General features: G+C 42.5%; 1 protein-coding gene across 1 annotated transcript in view; it reads left to right on the forward strand.

Moving 5' to 3' along the window:
• The window catches only part of GLIS1 (GLIS family zinc finger 1), a gene marked incomplete at both ends in the record, with an annotated part of 178,830 nt that extends 160,530 nt beyond the window's left edge, over window positions 1-18,300 (forward strand). The window contains 3 exons of the mRNA XM_084211060.1: window positions 9,416-9,600; window positions 14,954-15,121; window positions 18,164-18,300. Of these exons, the coding sequence (XP_084067186.1) occupies window positions 9,416-9,600; window positions 14,954-15,121; window positions 18,164-18,300 (490 nt within the window). The remainder of the gene's footprint in view (window positions 1-9,415; window positions 9,601-14,953; window positions 15,122-18,163) is intronic.
• Window positions 18,301-19,093: the final 793 nt, after the last annotated feature.

Genomic DNA, 19,093 nt, shown 5'->3' on the forward strand with positions numbered 1-19,093 from the left:
AGCATGCAGAAAATGGGCTTGGCATGATCCAGATTAAAATGTATATTTATTTTTTATTTCAGGTAGCAAGAGTTTATTTTAGCATTTCTTGTAGCATTTGCCATGTGTAATGTCAAACTGGGTTTCATTCTGCCCATTGCAAAAATAGTCTATTTTGATTTGTAGCAGAGTGAGGACAGAAAAACAGCTTTTACTATTAAATCTCGGGTGAATGTTGCACTTGGCTTGCTTTCCACTATTTTTTTAGCTGTTATTATCCAAGTCATCTAAAAATGTACTTAGTTTCATTTGTAGACCATCTCTGTAAATTGCAATCTTGAATATTCAGTGTGATAAATTATCAGCTTTAATGAAACTGATCTGACTGAAGTTAAGTGACTCTGAGTGGTGGCACCAAGTTTGGGATTTGCACCAATTTAGTGCAATGGCCCAACAAGGTCACTTTGTAGGACCTGAACACGATCCCTGTGTGTGTGACTGAGGCTCTCTGTCACTTGTGCTGCTGTGACAAACAGCACTTCTGTTCCCAACAGGAGCTGGGGCACTGACAAATAATGACTTGATTGGGAGGGTGATGTGTCTCCAAGGGAAAGGAAAGTGAAACCAGTTTTTAATATTCCTGTGGTAATTTAGGTCGTTTCTGCTCTGTAAACACACCAGTAAATGAAGAAGTAGTAGGATTAAGACATCTGTGATGGCAGAGGTGGTGATTAATGAGGACTCTGAGCCTTTGATATAAAGGACTAGCTCTAAGCAAGGGTAGAGGAAAGGGCTCACACAACTCCTTTTGCCTGGACTTCTCCCCAGCCAACTGCAGCCAGCTCAAACCAGGGGCCAGACCCCCCTGAAGTGACACTGACCCCCACAAAAAAATCACAAGGAACCGGATTTAAGAACTATCAAGTGAAAAGAGACATTTTAATCAGGGCGCTTAAACATCAGAGTTTTTGTTTGCTCGCTTCTTAGCACCTGTTATTTCAAATACCACAGGAATACTTCAGTGTAAAGAGTTCTCTGTTAAAAACTTAGTCCTTCACTTCTTTTTATGTGAAGTAACATGAGGTACACAGAGCCTCCCTTCTGCTCTGCCAGGGAACCAGATTTGAAATCCCTGATATTTTTAAGCTTGAAATTAAACATGCAGGATAAAATCTTGTCAGTTACATGGGGGAGATTATTTCCTGTGCTATCTCCTTGAGCTGCCAGGATCCAGACTGGGTAGAAAAAATACATTTGTGCCCCTAATTCTCATTACTTTAAGAGACAATTAGGTGTCTTAGCCACTTACATCTGATTCTTATTAACCTTGTTTATTGATTAATCTTTTAAATTAAGTTTGTGAGCTCATACAAATCAATGGACTAGGAATTGACACGCTGTTAGGATCTTTGTAGGAAAGAGACTTTTACTCTCTAGAAGAACTTTGGAAAACGAAATACCTGCACAGCTTTTCTAACAGACCAAGGAGATCCATCCCTCATTCTCTGTGGATTCCACTGGAGAATACTCTTCATTTATAACAGAATACACAAGTCAGTGGTTTAGTCTTCCCTTCAAAAGCACTAAAACCAGTAACAAGAAACAGATATCTCTGACAGCTGAAAACATTTTCAATGGAGGAAGCCAAGAGCCCTTCATCATTTATCTCAGTGTTATGGATCTGAGCACGCAAAAGGGGCATCAGTACATCTGTCCAGAAAGAACAATGTACAGGTGCTGCACTGGGCCCCACCAAACAAAGAAAATCAGTAATTAAAAGCATCTGCTTTCAAATCCCAAGTCATTTATCTCCTTGGAGAAAATGTGATCAGAATTCATTCATAATCATGTCCAGATAGGCTTATACAGGTTCCCCCCTCCCCTTAAAGCAAAATTAGCATTACATAGGCTTCAACAGTTACATGCTTAAGGATTACCTGGTGCTGGATCCTGGGGTAAATACTGTTTGTCCATCAGCAGAAATAGGTGGGCAAGTGTTTTCATTTGGGTTTCTGAGAGGGCTGGACTGACGCTCAGGATCCTGAGAGCCTCCACCAGAGCTGAGGTGCCTGCCCAGAGGAGACACTGTAAGGAAAACTGAGCGAGAAATCAGAGTTACAGGAGAAGGTGGGAGGTTAAAGGAGATGGTCAGAGTAACTCAGAAAGCATTTAAGATTAATTCAGCCAGAGCTCCTCTGCATTACATTAATGATTTTAGTCCTTACTGAATTTATCTGTAGTTAAATTGACACTAAACATCTGTAAAGCTTTTTTTTCCTCTTTTTGTCCAAATTTTGTTTGTTTTTAAGCAAAACTGCTACAGTTTGATGCAAACCATATACACCAAACACAGGAGTTTATCATGGTGTAACAAATAATGAAGCTATTTTAACATCTCCCACTATTGGGTCGTGTGCTCTGCCTGGCCAACCTGAAGACAGCAGACATCAGGACCTGTACAGAACCCACCTGGAAGCATCTTGCTGCCTGTTTGCCAGAGAATAATGACCTTAAATGACTGAAATAAGATAGATCAGTCAAGCATGCAGCACATGCCAGATAATCTGGAGTAGACAGTCTCTGTGTTTGATTACATCTTTCTAATTGACTTCCTGGCAATCACTTGAACTCAAGGCACTGCCCTTTATTTAAGTATGCTTTTATGTTCCTTTGACCATATTAATAAGGCTTTTCTTTCACTCCAAAATACTTTTTCCTGCTAGATTGTAAGCTAGAATAATTTTTCAAATATCTCCCTCATGTAGTGACTTCCACTGTAGTGATTCATCAGCTTCATTTCAAAGCTTATAAATACAAACAACCTTGGAATGGCACAGTTCCCATAATGATCCCTGTGAGGAACTGCTCTGCAGAAGTTGCACATCTCAGGTCAGAACAATTGTAGAGATACTCATTTGACACAGAGTAAGTGTCCTTGTGTGTTTTGTGAGCTTGTGTAGATGATGACATGTGTGACAAACACTGAGTTATGTTCTGTGCCCACTCAGATGTGCACATGTATTAGAGCAGACAGGGAGTATTTCAGTATTTCAGGAAAGCCCTTCTGGGCCCAGGAGCAGCCCCACACAGAAAACCCCTGAGTGAACCAGGAGAGGACTCTTAGGACTCTTCGTGATTCTGAGCATTAAATTGCTTTCATATCACTGTTACTGGTATCACTAAAAATATTCTAAAGCAGTTAAATGACCTGTGACTCTTCAGTCACAGGAAGGTTCCTGTGGATAGTGTCCTCCATAATATTTATGAAGCCCCTCTTACTTCTTAGAGCTGAGCAGCTCCTGCACTTGTGGACTTGGCTCAGTGTGGGTGAGTGAAAGTGCAGAACTGGATCCAGCTAATCCGAGGTAGCATTTTGAGTGAAAATTAGTATTTTGTATTTGTCTAAAAGCCAGAAGGCTGCCATTGCCTCAGCAGTACTTTCAGGATGTCACACACAGGTGTGTCACAGGCTGCAGCAGAGCAGGGACAGAGCCTCTGGCCATGCTCATGGGGAAAGCAGAGACAAGGTGTTGTACCTTGGAGTACCTTGTGGTACCCTGGAGTCACAGCCCTGTGTCACAGCCCTGGGACTTGGGTGCTCATTGTTTATAGGAAAAGAAATGCAATGATGGCCAGCAAGGTGATCTGTGTTGAAGGATTTATTATATATCAGGGAGAGGGGGGAAGAGGAGAAAGGAAAAGAGGGAGAAAAGGAAAAGATTCCTTGCATTCCAGAAACGTAGCCAGAGGCACCTGGCAGTGATTAGTGCAAAGGTTCACCAAACTTCAGATAGAGTCTGTCTTACAGAAAAGTCCAAAAGAGTGAACGGTGTAACTGTTTCCTGAGCATGTGCTGACAGAAATTCCCGAAGGGCAAGACCCAGAACAGAAACACGTGGCCAGAGATTGGGCTCTATCCAGGGACCTGATTAGCAGAGCTTTACACATCATTTTTAATATTATGGGAAGAGATGAAAATCCATGTTAACTTTTTTTCCCATTAAAAAAAAATAATCTCCTGGTCCTGGAACTGAATTGGACTTTCTCACAATATCAGTGACTGTGGTGCTTGGGGGAGAGATTTTATGAATGAATGGGTTGGTGTGCTGGGTTTTATGGGAGAACCTCATCTCAGGGAAACTCTCAGTTCCTGTAAGTGGCTACAGTGCTGCACTTCAGATAAAATGTGGAGCTGCTTTGGTTTGTGCTTCTTACTCTGGTGCTTTATTTGCTATTTTTCTTCCTGTTAATCTGAGTTAAATCATGATTCTCAAAAATCATGATTGTTCGATCTGGCCATACTGCTGTGCATGGAACTGTTACAGAACGGTCTCAAAACCCAAAATACACAAAAAATGATTTGACATAAAGGACAGATGTGTTTCAGCCTGGATTTGGTCCCGTTTCCACTGAACTTAATGGGATATGGGTTGAGGTTCTTTGTCTGGCTGAGGAATCTGCCAATCAAGCCATCACACCATAAAAAAAAACAAACCCAGACACTTTTCATATTGGAAACATCTCTGTCTTACGTATTTCCATTTGCAGTTATACTTCATTCCTATTTGTAATTCAAAAATCTTATTTTGAATTAGTTTTTATTATTTTTCAATTTTCAGTTCCACTCAGTATTTACTAAGAATACTGTGTGTAGTGTTTGGCAGTCGAGGTCTCGTCAAGTCCTCTTATCTTAAAGAAGCTTTATAATTTCCTATTCTGTTAATTTGTCCTGGAAGTGGTATTGAACAAAGACTAAAGCTGAGAGGTAATCTATTTCTTCCTCAGACTAAGCCCTGTGGATATATAGAAAACAGCTATCCAGCCATTGTGATGGAAATCTCAGAACAATCCATGTCCATCTGTATTTATTTTATTTTTTTGGTTCTTTATGTTGCATTGATATTGGAACAGGACATTTGGTGTGCACTGGGAGAGTACAGAGATCCTTAAACACCCCTGCCTGCTTGGGGAGGCTGAGAGTGCAGACAGGATCAATGAAATCTAAAGCAAAGTCATGGTGCTTGTAGCCTTTAGGTGTGTTTTCTGTAGGTCACTGCTGGCTCATGGCATACCCAGGTAGCTCCCTCACACAGGCCTTACTTACAATTTAATATAAACTTCCACCATCCAAAATTTATTGTTAAAGCATGATCACAAGAAAGTTTATAAAAAGTTTTAGTGGAATTTCTGGTTGAGATTCTTAGGGTATGCACTTAGAAAGTGAGGAAGATCAATCTTTTCTATGTTTTGACTTTTAATTTTCCCTTTTAAAAAGTCCTTCTGTTAGGACCAAGATTTCTGAGTATTTCCATTGATGTAACAAATACTTTCCAGTAGAGCTGAGGAACTGGTTTGTTGTCCATGACTGCCACTTGGTTTCATGATTCTTTGTGGGTAGAATCCCACTTGACTGCAGGAGTTCTGTGGGAAGGGCTGTGGAGCTGGGCATTTTCAGGCACTGTTGGTGCAGAAATGTGCACAGTGCCACAGACAAGGTGGTTACTGAGTTAGGCTCAGTTATTCCCAAAGGTTCCTTTGGGTTGTGTGTGTGAATCACATAGGATTTTTGTGAGTAGTCCTTTTCCTTGATTGCCTGCTGATGCCTCCTCAGAGGGAGTGTTGGCCCTGCAATCCCTCCTGAAATCCCAGCTCCCTCAGACAGGAATTCCATCTCCAGCACCATCCTCCAGTGGTGCTTCAGGGAGAACTGGAAAAGGCCCCAGTCCGTGGTCAGTCACCCTGAGCTGTGGTGAGTGAAGAGAGCAGAATTCTCTCCTCCTCCATGGGTGATCTCTTTACATCCTGAAGCACAAGATGTGATTACCCCTCGCTTAGCATGGAAATGTTGGTTTTGGCCATTAAATTATTCAGTCCCTTGGTAAAAAAATAGGTATTTTGTTTGATTCTGTGGCTCCTGTGGCTGTGAATGGCACAGGCCAGGGCATGCTGTGTGAGCAAAATGTTCCTTTTGTTTCCAGCCAAGCTCCTTCTCTCTGTGGTGTGTGTCCTGTTGCTCCTGTGTCTTGGACAGGGTGGAGAGGAGGCTCCCCCATCACACCCTTGTATGGCCCTCAGCAGAAATATTCCACAGAGCCAGGAGCCCTCAAATGTAATGAATTAAGGAAGGATACGGATTTTTTTTCATGCCTGTGAGAGTATTTATATCTCTTTATATATAGCTATATATAGGCACAGATATATATTAAAAGGCCCCAAAGGACCTGCAAATTTACTGAATTATGCAAGTTACAATTAAGGTAAAATATATGGTATATATTTATTATTACTTTCCAAACCAAAGCAAACTGTGGTTGTAGTACAGCATTAACAGGAAATGTGCAGCCTATTAGTTATTGAAACACACATGCCTGAGCTGCTGCCTGGGAATTTTAGTGTATCCAGCTGAGTTCCTGCTGTAAGTCTTTCAGTGCTTCATCTTCCACACAGAAGGCATCACCTTTTAGGCTCTAATGCATTATCTGTTTAATTTGTATCAGGAATGATTCCTCCTCTTTTAACAACCTGAGTATCACAGCGACCGAATTAGTAGGCAGATATCAGGAGAGAATTAAAAATACAGCACTGGAGATTGGGCAGTTTGGCTGATGAAAATCTCTCCTTGAGTGTGCCAGAGCACATTCACACATTCACACACATACACACACACAGAGTAATATTTTAGGGACCAGCTTGAGCCGTAGGGATTGTGATGAATATTTTGGCTACTTGTGCTAACATAGCCAGATTTTTCTGCTGAGCAAAGTTCTTTCCTAGCTGAAAACTGTGCCTTAATTTCCAGGAAACATACTGAATTCCTTGTTGGGAAAGCTAGAGCAGAACGTAGCAGATTTTTATGGTGAACTGCTCAGCTCTGTGAAACTCTTTTGATGCAGGGAAGGCAGCGATGCTCAAGTGTTATCCGGAGCTGTCAGGGTTTCAGCTCAGGCTCCTGCTCCTAGGATACAGCTGCCCACAGCCAGCAATGTTTGCTGAGCTCCAGCACCGGGGCAGCTGGCAGCTCCGCACCGCTCCGCGTTCCCAGCTGGAGCAGGGCCTGCACCCCTCTGGCCTTGCAGGGGACCTCTCCACCCTTGAACACTCATCTCAAAGGTTTCGAGGCACAAACCCGGTCGAGCTCACACACAGGAAAAGCAGGAATGCAAGAGTGTGAGCGGGGACAAGCATTGCTTTAAAAATAACAATAAAAACCTAAATTCTTCTCCCATGGTTAAGATTTAAGTAGCCTCTGGGAGCAGTTAAACTGGGTAGGGAAGCTGGGATTTTCAGTATTCCCACAGCTGGATACCTAAGTGTACCATTTTTGTTCGACAAAGCAGCATGATTGCACAGAACTTGGAAACACGATGGCCCATCCTAACAAAGCACTCGGAGCAGCCCGGCAGGTCTCCATGGGGTGCTGCGTTTCCCAGCAGTAGCCGGGACAAGACATTCCAAGAGCAGGCAGAGGAAACCCAACACAGGCAGTTGCAGAGGACTCGCTCCCCAGCAGCATTTCCCTCCCCTATTCAGAGTGGTTTCTGGCTCATCCCGGCATTGGAGTTTTTAGTACGTCTTTTGTTTCTCTTTTAAATGTGTGTGTGGTCATTACCCATATAAATGTCACTATCATGAGCCCTTTAGCTATTATCTTTCCAACGAGAACAACTGCAATCTTTTTCATCTCCTTTCAGATAGAAGCATTTCCAGGCTGTTGGGAGCGTTGCTGGCGCGTGGAGGAGGTGTCGCTGTCACTGTCGCTGTGTGCCGGGGCCGGGCTGTGCCGCAGCCCCAGCGCGGCTCCGGCCGTGGCAGCCCCGGCTGGGAGCGCCGCTCTGCCCGGACAGGGAATGCGGCTCACGGCCGCTCCGAGTCCGACCGCGGCCCCGCTGAGCCCTCTGCGGAAAAGCTGCGGCCCAGGGGAGCTGCCCCTGGCCTTTGGCTGCGGCCGCCCAAATCCCAAATAAACTCGGTGTTTCCCCGCATCTGCTCCTCCGCAGCGCCGGCTCCAGGGAGCGTTCGGTCCCTGAGCTGGGCGGAGAACAGGGGGCCCCGGCATCCCCCAGTCCCTTTGTGGCACCTCTGCAGCCCCAGGCCTTTTCCAAACCAGAACAAATAGGATATTTTTCTCTTTACATGTTGGCTCCTTTAATTTGAGAGTAGCTCTCTTTATTTTATATATTACTGATCACATACTGGAGGGAATATCTTTCTCATTTAAAAAGAACTGTTTTCCAGGTCTTGCTATTGGACTTGAAAATATCTTTGCCTTCACCCATTTACAACGCTTGCTTAATTCCTCAGTTTAGTTTGGGGAGATTTAGTCTTTGTATTACAGGTCTTTCTTCCTTGTTTTGGGAGATGGGATTATCTGAGCATAGGATTGGTTGAGTTAAACCCCTTCTAATATTTACAGTGTCACTGTGACAGCTTTTGGCAGCGTTCCTGTGCCTCTCATGTTAAATTTGGTTAAGCTGTTGTCACCATTTATTCACAGTTCCCCTCTGTTTAGCTCTTGCACACTCTCATGTAGTGCTTAGCCTTCATTGGAGCACAGCCTTGCTCCCAAGGTCAGTCCAACTGCTCCAAGAAGCGGTCGTGTGAAATGATGCTTTATGGTGTTTGAACAGCTTGTGCAAGGGTAGAGGAAGACACCAGTGAGAGACTGGAGTTTTTATTTAGTTAATTTTTATCTGCCTCCAATGGTTGTATTTTTTTCCAGCTCAGTGGCATCTATTACAACCTGCAGAGGTTGTTTTATTTTTTTCTCCTCGGGTTCTGTAACTGGGAAGTTTCCACAGACAGTGAGGTGGATATTGCAGCATCCGAAGGTTCTGGTGCTGCTCAAAGAGGTCCTTCTCAGGTTTAGCAAAAGCTCTGAAGGCAGCAGAGAGGGTATTGAGAACTCCCCATGCTGCCTGTGCTGTTTGACAGGGCACACTGGGCTGTGGAGCACAGGGCCCCTTGTCACAGCTGTAGGAGATCCACGCTTTGCTCATCTGCAGAGTGAAATGAACGCTTTTCTTTGTCCTGGCTGCAGCTTGACCCTGTTACAGCTATGAAGGCACTTAATTCACTTGCATTTACTCATTCTAGCTGCATTTTGCACTTCTGTTTCTAGACATGTATCTCAGCTCACAAAGTTCTAAATCAAGTGGAGCTGTGTTTAAGTTGCTCACTGAGGAGTGGTGTCATTTTGATCTGGCAATTATGGCAAGTGCAGAAGTCAGTGTAAAGGAACAGAATTCCTTGTCTAACTCTCTTGCCTCCTAGCAAATATCTGAAGGTAGCACTGCACTGTTGTCCTTTTTTCGGTATAATTTGTACCTGCAAAACAGAATTCTCTATTGTTTGGCCACTATGGAAATAGTTCATACAAGTATTTCATGTTACTATATGAATGTGATATGTGAAGTTTTTCTTTATTTTCTTTTTCTAGGCTTGCTCCCAACATTATCTCTCCACTTGTCAGCCCCCTGAAAGCTTTAGTTCCACCTTCCCTCTTGCAGAAACACGGCTCTCCATCATCCCACAGCCAGTCACCCACCGGGCAGCAGTTTTCTGGGATACCAAATACACCGTACGCCCCATTTCCCAACCAGTCTGTACAGCAGGGATCTCAAGGTAACTCTTCCCTCTTTTTGTTTTTTGCAGCTTTTGTAATTTCTTGCTGGAAAGAATTTATTTTGCTTTTTCATATTTGGCTAATAGTGTCAGTGGGAACTCCAGTTTTTAAATTGGATTGATGTACATACAGATGGAAATTTTAAGACAGGTCCATGCTGTGATGTGTCATCATAATGGGGAAAGCTGTCCCAACAGCAGATTTATTGCATTTATTCAGGTCCCTCAGTAGAAGGCTGCTGGCCATGCACCTCCCCTGACTGGTCATCCAGCCTGGAGTGAGTGACCCTGCAAGAACCATCCAGTCCCAAAATACATGGGCTGAGGCACACCTTGCCAGTGTCCTGCCCTGTCCACTCATAGTGATGCACAAAACATGGAATTAGACAAAGAAAGCGAACATTTTCTCATTTATTATTTGGAAGTTTGGCTTGTTTTATGTTCTAGAGTAACATGTAAATGTCCTCTGTACAACTATAGAGTGCCTGTGGGATTCGAGGACAGGAATGGGAGCAGTAAGCAGCTGTCCCACAGCTTAATTTAAAACATTTTTTGTTCTAAATTACTCAGCCTTTTTAATTGCAAGCTTACATACCTATTCTGGAGTTCTGCTGTGGGAACTAATTAATGTTCCTGAAATTTTTGAGGCACAAATTAGGAAGAGATATTATTATCACAGATTCTTCCAGTAACAGGAGCTTGCATATTTCAGAAATCTGTTATGCAATCCAGATGGTGAGCTGCTAAAATGTGGTAAATATTCCCAATAAAGAAGTGTGCAGGACATCTGTCTGCTTGCAAGAGCCTGAGCACAAACCCGTGAGCAGCTCCCAGCTGGGATGGGGTTGGGTATCCCAGCAGTTCCCTCTGCCCCTCGTTCTCTGAGCAGTGTTTTTGCTCTTTGGTTGGAAAGGCTTAGTCTGAAAAGTTAAAGTGTATTATATTTAATGATTTGTGCTGAAGGAAAAACTAACTCAACCTGATGCTCAACAGATTATTCAATTTAAAAAGATTAACTCTGTAAGGGAGAAGTGGCAGATTTATGATAGCATATAATGATATATGATTATGTTGCTATAATGAGCTAAATAACTACAAGCCACAAGAGGAAAGTTTAGCAGCTCATTACTACGGCAGAAACAAATGCATAGACAGAAAAAGTTTTGAACCACTTAAATAAATTGACTTTATTCCTTAAGAAAACCACATTTCCTTTTGAATGAATTGTTGCTTTCTAAGTGTTATGTCATGTGGTTTTGAAAAAGCAATAATTTTCCACTTTGGCCAAATGTTGAAGTATTATTATAAATTAATTATGGAAATGGTCATTCCAAAATCAGTTTTGATTAGCAGCCTTTGAAACCAATTATCTGTAACCTGTACTTTGCTGTACTTGCTCTACTTTTTCCTCTTTTTGCCTCTCAGTTCATTAATAGCACATTTTCTAATGGAATCTGTAATAATTTGGGGGTTTTGATTTTTTGCCAAAAAAAGGTACACCACATAAACTTGGTGTAGAACCAGGCCTCTGTACAGAAGCACATAAACAGTGTGGATGTGGAATTTTTAGGAGATGGCAGCTTCATCAGGCTGGTAGCAGAAATATTGATAATGAAAGAACAAGCTGACATTATTTATATGTTTTAACCTAGCTGTAGTAAGATCACATGGAAATCATTACATGCTGAAAGAATTTGGCAGGCAGTGGAATCCTGTAGTTATTTATACCTGACATGATTTCTTGTCAGAAATTTTATGGAATTTGAAAAGCTGAGATTTATTTGCAAATACATGTAAATGACATGACATAACAAGATGGCATTTAATAGCCACATTCCAATTATTTGCTCATTACATCATTCGTTTTAAAGCTGCTTGAAGTTTTCTAGGCTGTGCCTTAGAGAAGCAGAGGCAGCCAGTGCACTGTGTGAAGTGGCTAAGTGCAGCTTTTCTGCCACAAATTATTTCAAAGCAAAATTTTAACTAAATGTTATGTTTGGAACTCAGTTTATTCCTTTATGAACTGTTATAGTTCTACATCTACTGTACATAAAACATTTAACAGTGATCATTTAAACTGACAGGGCATTTAGTAAATTCTTCACTTGAAAATAACCTCAGAAAATTCTTGATTTAAATCAAAACTGAAGGAAAACCTGAAATCCATGTGGCAAAAAAAATATTGGTGAAACACATACTGCCAGGTTGGTACTACAGATTTGCACTCTAGAAGGAGCAGGGATGTCTGCACTGGACCAGCCTTCTTGCTTATTTTGTATTTTAACCCCTGAAGGGAATCTTTTTTAAGAACTTGTAAAAAATGCTCCCTGTTTCGTTTAATCAACTATATGTGTTTGTTAACCCAACACTTGGTTATGGGATTTCAATCATATTTTAATTCCCCATATTTTCTCAGTGAAGCATTTAAAGAAATGTAAAGGAACCGCAACTAAATGCAATGAACCCAAGGGTCAGAAATCCCATTTTTAGTGTGATGCTTTGTTTGACTTGTGCTCCTACTGTATCCTCCCCTCCCCTCTCCTATTCCATGTATTTTCTTTAGTTTCATACCTGCACTTATCCCACCTTGCAGGCAGGTTAGAACAGGGAAGGTGCATTTCTCTGTATTTCTCTGTGAAGCACTTGGCAGAAATCAGGTCCTGGTGAAGTCAGCAGTGCAGCAGCACCAGGATTTTCCTACGTCCCCCTCTCCACTGGGTGGTTCCAGGAACACTTTTCTCTCTGCCTTCTCAGATTATCTCACAGTGGTGCTGAGGGATGAACACTGCAATCCAAAAGAGGATCTCATTGCTCATGGCAGTTCTTTTCCAGACTGATTCTGAGGCAGCTCTCTGCTTCAGGTATTTCCAGACAGTGTAACTTAAAACACTTCAAAATAACTTTTCCCCACAGGTCTTGGGAAAACCCAGGATCTGACTAGTTCCAATCCAGTTCTGTCATGCTTGGCTGCTCTCTGCTTTTCTAAGCCACTGTGCCAGCTCTGTAGATCATGAAGATTTTTAATTGGTGTAACAAAGGCAAGCCTGGGAGCACAAGGGAAGGACAGCAGTTACAGGAACAGAGAAAATACACGTCATGCCTTCCCTAGAAGTGATGTCTGTAGCAGACATTCTGGAAAAGGCTAATTTTTTTTTCTCTAGCAATGCATCTAAGTGTTCTCTGCAACCAGCTGAGCCTCCTTTGAAGACAAGTGTCTCTTTTTCCCTCTGCTCATCTCAAAAGGATGTATTTTTAGAAGGCTTACAGCAAGGAGTTTGTTTTGTAAACAGAAAGGATAAGTATCAAAGCCAATCAATAACTCACTGTACCAAAAGCCACATCAAAAGAGGGTTGTGCTACCTCTCATAAGAGCTCCTTGGTTCTTTGAGCCAGACTCTCCAGGCAGTAAATAGAGGTGGCTGGCTGTTTGTTCCAAGGAAGGACATGCATCATTTAATGCTCAGCTTTCCACATTTTTGGGCTGCCTTTGCCATAGCAGCAAATACGAGCAGCCTTGGTACAGAGTGTGTAGTGTCTTTATCTAAGAGTCATCCAGTAGGACTTCACTAATCATGGACATCAGCAATTTAGGTATTTTGTAGTGGATCATACATTCTCAAGACATTAAGCATCTAATCCTTGCAGATTCTGCCAAAGCACATATTAAACTGGGGAGCTTCAGAGCAAATCTTTCACCACTCAATGAGCTGATTGCATTTCTACTCAAGAATTGCCTCACTTGGCCTTATTTATTGCTAACTTAGGAAATATGAAGTGACCAGACCCCGAGCTTTGCCTGGCATTGTCTGCTTGGTCAGACTTTGGTAGTAGAGGGAAAACATAGAGAAGTGTGGGAGATCTTACTGAACAGGAGAGAGCTTGCACACTGCAGGAATTTTAAAGGTGGTCAAGTTCACAATTCACCCCATATAGCCCCAGCTGCTCTGGGGACAGGCACAGGGATTTAATTTCTGAACAAACAGACTGAAGAGCTGCACAGGCAGCCCAGCAGGGCAGGTCTCTGCTGTGAGTGGGGCCGAGCTGTCAGCTGGAAACAGCGAAACGTGGCTGTGACTGGGATTCACTGAACTGCCCCGAGCTTCTGCAGGAGTTCCTGAGGAAATGTTTCAGTCTCTGTAAGACTGAGGGAAGAAAGACAACAGCTCCTTATTTTTTCTGGCAATTAGAGGAAAATCCTGAAGCACATTCTGCTAGACTTGAAGCTTAATTTGGTTGACTTCAGTTGCATTTAAGGGAAGGAGAATCATTTCAGAGAAGGCAGGAAAAGGGGTAGTTGATAGGAATGTGCAGTTAGTGTGCATTGCACCCAGAATAAGGAAGAGCTTATTGAGGCAAGAGGAAAGAAGAGAATTAAATCAGGCCATGGTTGGTTTAAATATTGTGATGTACTTTGAGATCATCCTTCTGGGAACAAATAACAATTTTTTAGGATGTTGGAAGAACTTATAAATTGCAAAATCCCTTCCTAAGCAATTCATTTGTCCTTTACTGTTAAGTGTCTTCTTTTTTTGTCTACAACTCATTCACAACTTCTGATGGCAAAATCCAAACTGCTGGGTACTGATAATACAATACTTGGGAAGAAAAACCCTGGGATCTAAGAAGTGTTGGGTACGTAGAGGACGAAAGGCAAACATGCCCCAAAAGCAGAATGACTGAGGCAAGCAGAGACCATACAGATCTATCTCAGCACTTTGCAGAAGCAGAAGAGCCTCTGGTTGAACTCAGTCTTCACCTGACAACTGTCTGGAGTCAGCCCTGCACTTCTAGGTCATTACCTGCACACTGTGGTCTCCTGTGTCCAGTGAAAGGGGTTTCATTTGAATCAAGAACAGTCTGGGAAAGATGTTTGAGGAACCTGTGAAGGTGTTTCGGACAAACAGTGCTGTCTCCAGCAGTGCACAGCACACACTGGATGGCAAAAGACTTTACTTAACTGAAAACAAAGCAGTGCTATTTATTTAAATACTGCATTTTTGTATTTAACAGTGATTTACAGAGACATTCCCTTAGGAGCTAAGCATCCTGGACCTGATCCAGTGGAAGGCTCACTACTTACCTTGGATCCAAGGGTGCTGCTGACTGCATTCAGCTGATCTATTGCTTGAAATGAAGCCCATCCTTGAGATTTTTGCTTGATGGGGATCACAGTCCACAGCACTTTGTGGGACCAAGTCTGACGCAGCTCTTCTGTAACTGTACTTCATAGAACAGGACAATCATTTTTCCAGTTAAAACAGAGGAACTAAACCCCCAACAGTAATGAAATGCTGTGACAGAAGTGGAGGCAGTACCACTGCAGGATTGAATTGTGTGCAATATCTGCTTTCAGGTTACCAAGGCAGCTTTCACTCCATACAAAACTGTTTCCACTACGGAGATTGCTACAGAACAATGGACCAGTCTGTCAGCAGTGATGTGCTCACAGGGGAATCCCATTGCTTCAATCCTCTGAGGCAGAATGGCTATCACATACTCAATGCACCTTTAGCTTCAACAGGTAATTTATTTCACCTATAAGGAATTATCCATATGATATTTGTAGCAGGAGGGGCAAAGAACACATTTTATTTTCAACGTTATGACAAAAACATATTTGTATAAAATATAGCCCTGAAATTAATTTTCATATATAAAAGGAAAAGCAAATTGTTTTTTTCAAATCCTGCTGTATTTGACTGATAGACAAAGTCTCTTCCTTTCTGCTGGATGCCATAGTAGCATGGTGTGAGGAACACCCACCTTCAGGAGAGCTGACAAGGCACTGCCTGCAATTTTTTGTGTGGTCTGTTCATTGCATGTTTCAGGTGTGCTCAGGAAGGCTTTTCTAATCAGGTCAAAGTTATAATGGCTGCATTACTATAGTACTTCGGTATTTTAGTATTCTTTTGTTTTTATCTTTAAAATTATTAATTGACAGAATTGCTGAAATCAAACAAAACATGAGTATTGTCAGAGCCACAAAACACAACCATTTGCTGCAGTCTTTGCCAACATATCACCAAAGAAAGTTCTCTTCTTGTCTGCACTCAGGAGGGCACCTCGGTTAAGGGCGATACTGAAAACATATGTTTAAGTGCTTTTTGAATTGGGGCCTGAGTCAGACCACAAAATTAGAGTTGACTTTCCTGTTTGTTTTGTATTAAAGGAGACTCTGTTCAGAGCAAGTGTGCACGCATTTGTCTGCTGTTCCATTCTGGGAAGTGCATGCATCAGTAACCAACACAAGGGAAACATTTAAGATGAAGTTTCAACTTCAACTTTGAATTCTTTAGTGTTACTCATGAGTTTGATATTACTAAAACATAGGGTTTTTTCATGTTAACATCAAATTTCAAGCTTAGATTGACAGCCTGCAATATTTAAAGAACAGACTAAATAAACTTTCCAAAAGAAATTGTAGCAGTAAAGAATAATACTGTGGCAAGACACCAACTTCAACAACAGTTGATTTTTCTGTCTGGGCCTAAACTATCATGAAATGTTTCTGTTTAGTATTTTTGTTTTTAGAGTGGTTATTGAGGCATGCAAGTACTTAAAAGGCTGAAACATAAACATGTATGAAATATATGTATCTCATCTCATCTTTTAGTGTGTAAAATAGAACCGTTCAGGTTTGCAAGATTCATCAAGGCTATGCATTAATTTTTTTCAGGCTTTTATAGCACCATTAATATTAAATGAGATCTCATCTCGCAGGAATGCCCAATGTGACTGGCAAACAGCTGTTCCATGAATCACATTAACAGTCAATAAATTTTTATTTTCTGTTCAGGACTTTGGATGGTTTACTCTATCTGGAATCTAATAATGATTTCTGGGGTGTATGCTTATCTTGGGTTTTATCCATCTGTGGTTCTGTATCCACCCTGTATACAGGCTCATCAAATAGAAATTAACATAACATAAACACTCACAAAACTTATCAAAATACTGGTCACTCCACTTGGCCCGACACAGATAAACATGCTGAGGTCATCCTCCAGAACCTCTGGACATTCACTGTGTGCCAGATTTCTGCAGACAGCAGAATCTGACCTGTAAACCAACAGTAAATTAATAAGTCATAGGAAAATGCAGAAATGTCAGTAAGTAGAGAATTTGATCCCCAATAATAAAAACATACCTAACAGTAAAATAGCCACAGTGAAGTGAACAGGTTTTCCTGCAGCCAGGACTGGCTGTGTAGGATGCAGGATCTGTCCCTGGTGCCACTTAGCCCTGAGGCCCCTGTGGAGCCTGGGCAGAGTTTGGCTCAGCCCCACCCAGGCACACCTGCCTGCAGAGGTGGGGCAGGTGGAAAAGACAAGGGGAAGGCTAAAGAGAAGGAATTGCCTCATTTTCCACCAAGGCTCAGAAAAAAAAGAGTCATTTCCCAGTGGCTCCACAGACCCCTCTGTGGGGCAGAGAATGGAGCCAGGTCTGGTGCATAAGCACAAGGATCAGCCCTCCCCAGTGGAGACCCCACTCTGTGTAAGGGCTCGACTTTCTGTGTCAGGCACAGGCATTTGCTAAACTGCATCTTGTTCCATGTGCTCCCTCAGCTGCTGCTGCTGCTGCTTATTCCAGTTGTGGTGGGTGGGCTCAGTCCAAGGGTCAGAACATGGTGCTGAAGTTCACACAGATGCTTTTCCAAAGACCCAACCCAAATCAGGTGGTATAAAGGAAACCAGAATATGTATAAAGGATGATGCTGAGGGAGTGAAACACAGCAGAGGGGAAGAAAGGAGGAGCTGGACTGCAGTGAAAGGAACATGTGCATGTGGGCCTTGACTGGCCAGTTGCAAAAGCGGGCCATAGTGGGTCATAATAGGAAATTTTCATATCCTTTGGGGTAGGCAATAAATGCCATAGCATCTAGTAGAATGGCAGACCTGCTCCTTTCCACAAGGATGTGCAGCTCAGGAGGTTTGTAATAGCTATGGAAGTTTGGCATTATGAAAGAAGGACAGAGAAATTCTCCCCTACTGTCGTGGCTTTCTGGTAGCCTGGCAAGCAGCAACCAGCTTGGCCTGGTGGGCTTTGGTGGGCTCTTTCCTTATGTCCTGTGAGCCTGACCTGCCCCAGCCATGCTTCCTCAGACCTGCACTATGTGGAGAGCCAATAAATGTAGAATCCAGATTTCTTCTCCGTCTTAAGAGCAGCTGGGAGACACATGGAATATTTTTTCAAAGTGCTATTAAAAGGAAAAACCCAAACCAAGAGGACTGCATCACTTGTAGTGCACACTTAGTAGGATCATTGCCCACTCATTGTTTTGATGTCCTATTCAGATAGACTGAGTCCCAAGAGAGCCGTGCTCTGCTTCTTGCCCTTCACTTGCAAGTGCACAGCTTTGCCCAGAAATGAATGGGAGTACCAGCCATGATGACACAAACACCCACTGAAAACTGTGCCTCTCCTGGCAAGGCTTTGATGCTGAACACTTATTGTCCTTCCATTAATGCTGTGCTGTGCTGTGGGCCCCAGGCCCCAAGCTGTGCTTCCCTCCTCTCGTGCACCCTGGCACTAACTCGTGTCCATGTCCTTGTCGCTCCTCCAGGCTACGAGGGGATCTCTGACGCCCAGTGTGTATCTGAAGACATGGTCTCCAATGGAACGGATGAAAATGGATTCTTCCAGAACAGTGCCTTTGATCACTGCTTGAATCACATTCCTTCCATCTACACAGATACCTAAGAGCAGTGCTGGCCTTGTTTCCTTTATTATACCTATAACTGCGTATGTAATAACAAAGGTGTTGTTCAAGTACTTTTATTTAGTCTGTATCCCTATATGTGCTCATTTAAATGAACACCTCACATTTACCAAACCATTTTATACATGAATAGTCTGTATAAGATAATATTGGAACCTGTTCCTTTGCTGTGGCACTTTGAAATTCATGCTTTAAGGGAATGAGGAGCATTTCAAGCAGCTTGTTTTGTAAGTTCTCTCAGTAAAGTGTAAATGTAAGTTATATAATAAACTTGTAAAGAAGATGTTTTCCTTCCTGGAAAGTATGCTTCAATTTGAGAATGTTGTTCCCTTTAATCAGTTTTCATTTAACTTGTTGGTTCGGTCTTCCCTTTTTTCTTTTTTTTTTTTTTTAACTAAAAGGATTTTTTTAATCAGAGACCTCATGTATATAAAGATCTACATTTGCTCAGCTGGTTTTGTATTTTCAGTTTTACAAGAAAGCATTAAAAACTGGAAACAAGTGTACTGTCATTTCTTAACACCACTGGACTCCCCGATACTGCATTCTTAACATGCCTGAGAGGGATTTTAACAAAGCAGTGACATCTCAGTCACTGTGACATTAGAACAGCCCACGTGTATGTGAAGAAAACCAAGGGGCTTCCAGAGGAACAGGGGCCCCTGCAGATGTTTGGTTCCGTGTCATTGTGGTCCTGGCCCTGCTGGGCTGCACTTCCCAGTGTAGTGAAGATTCCTGGCAGAGACTCATCCTGCACAGGGCCAGGTGCCCCCA

The sequence above is a fragment of the Fringilla coelebs genome, assembly GCF_963513975.1.
Source record: "Fringilla coelebs genome assembly, chromosome: 9".
NCBI lineage: Eukaryota > Metazoa > Chordata > Aves > Passeriformes > Fringillidae > Fringilla > Fringilla coelebs.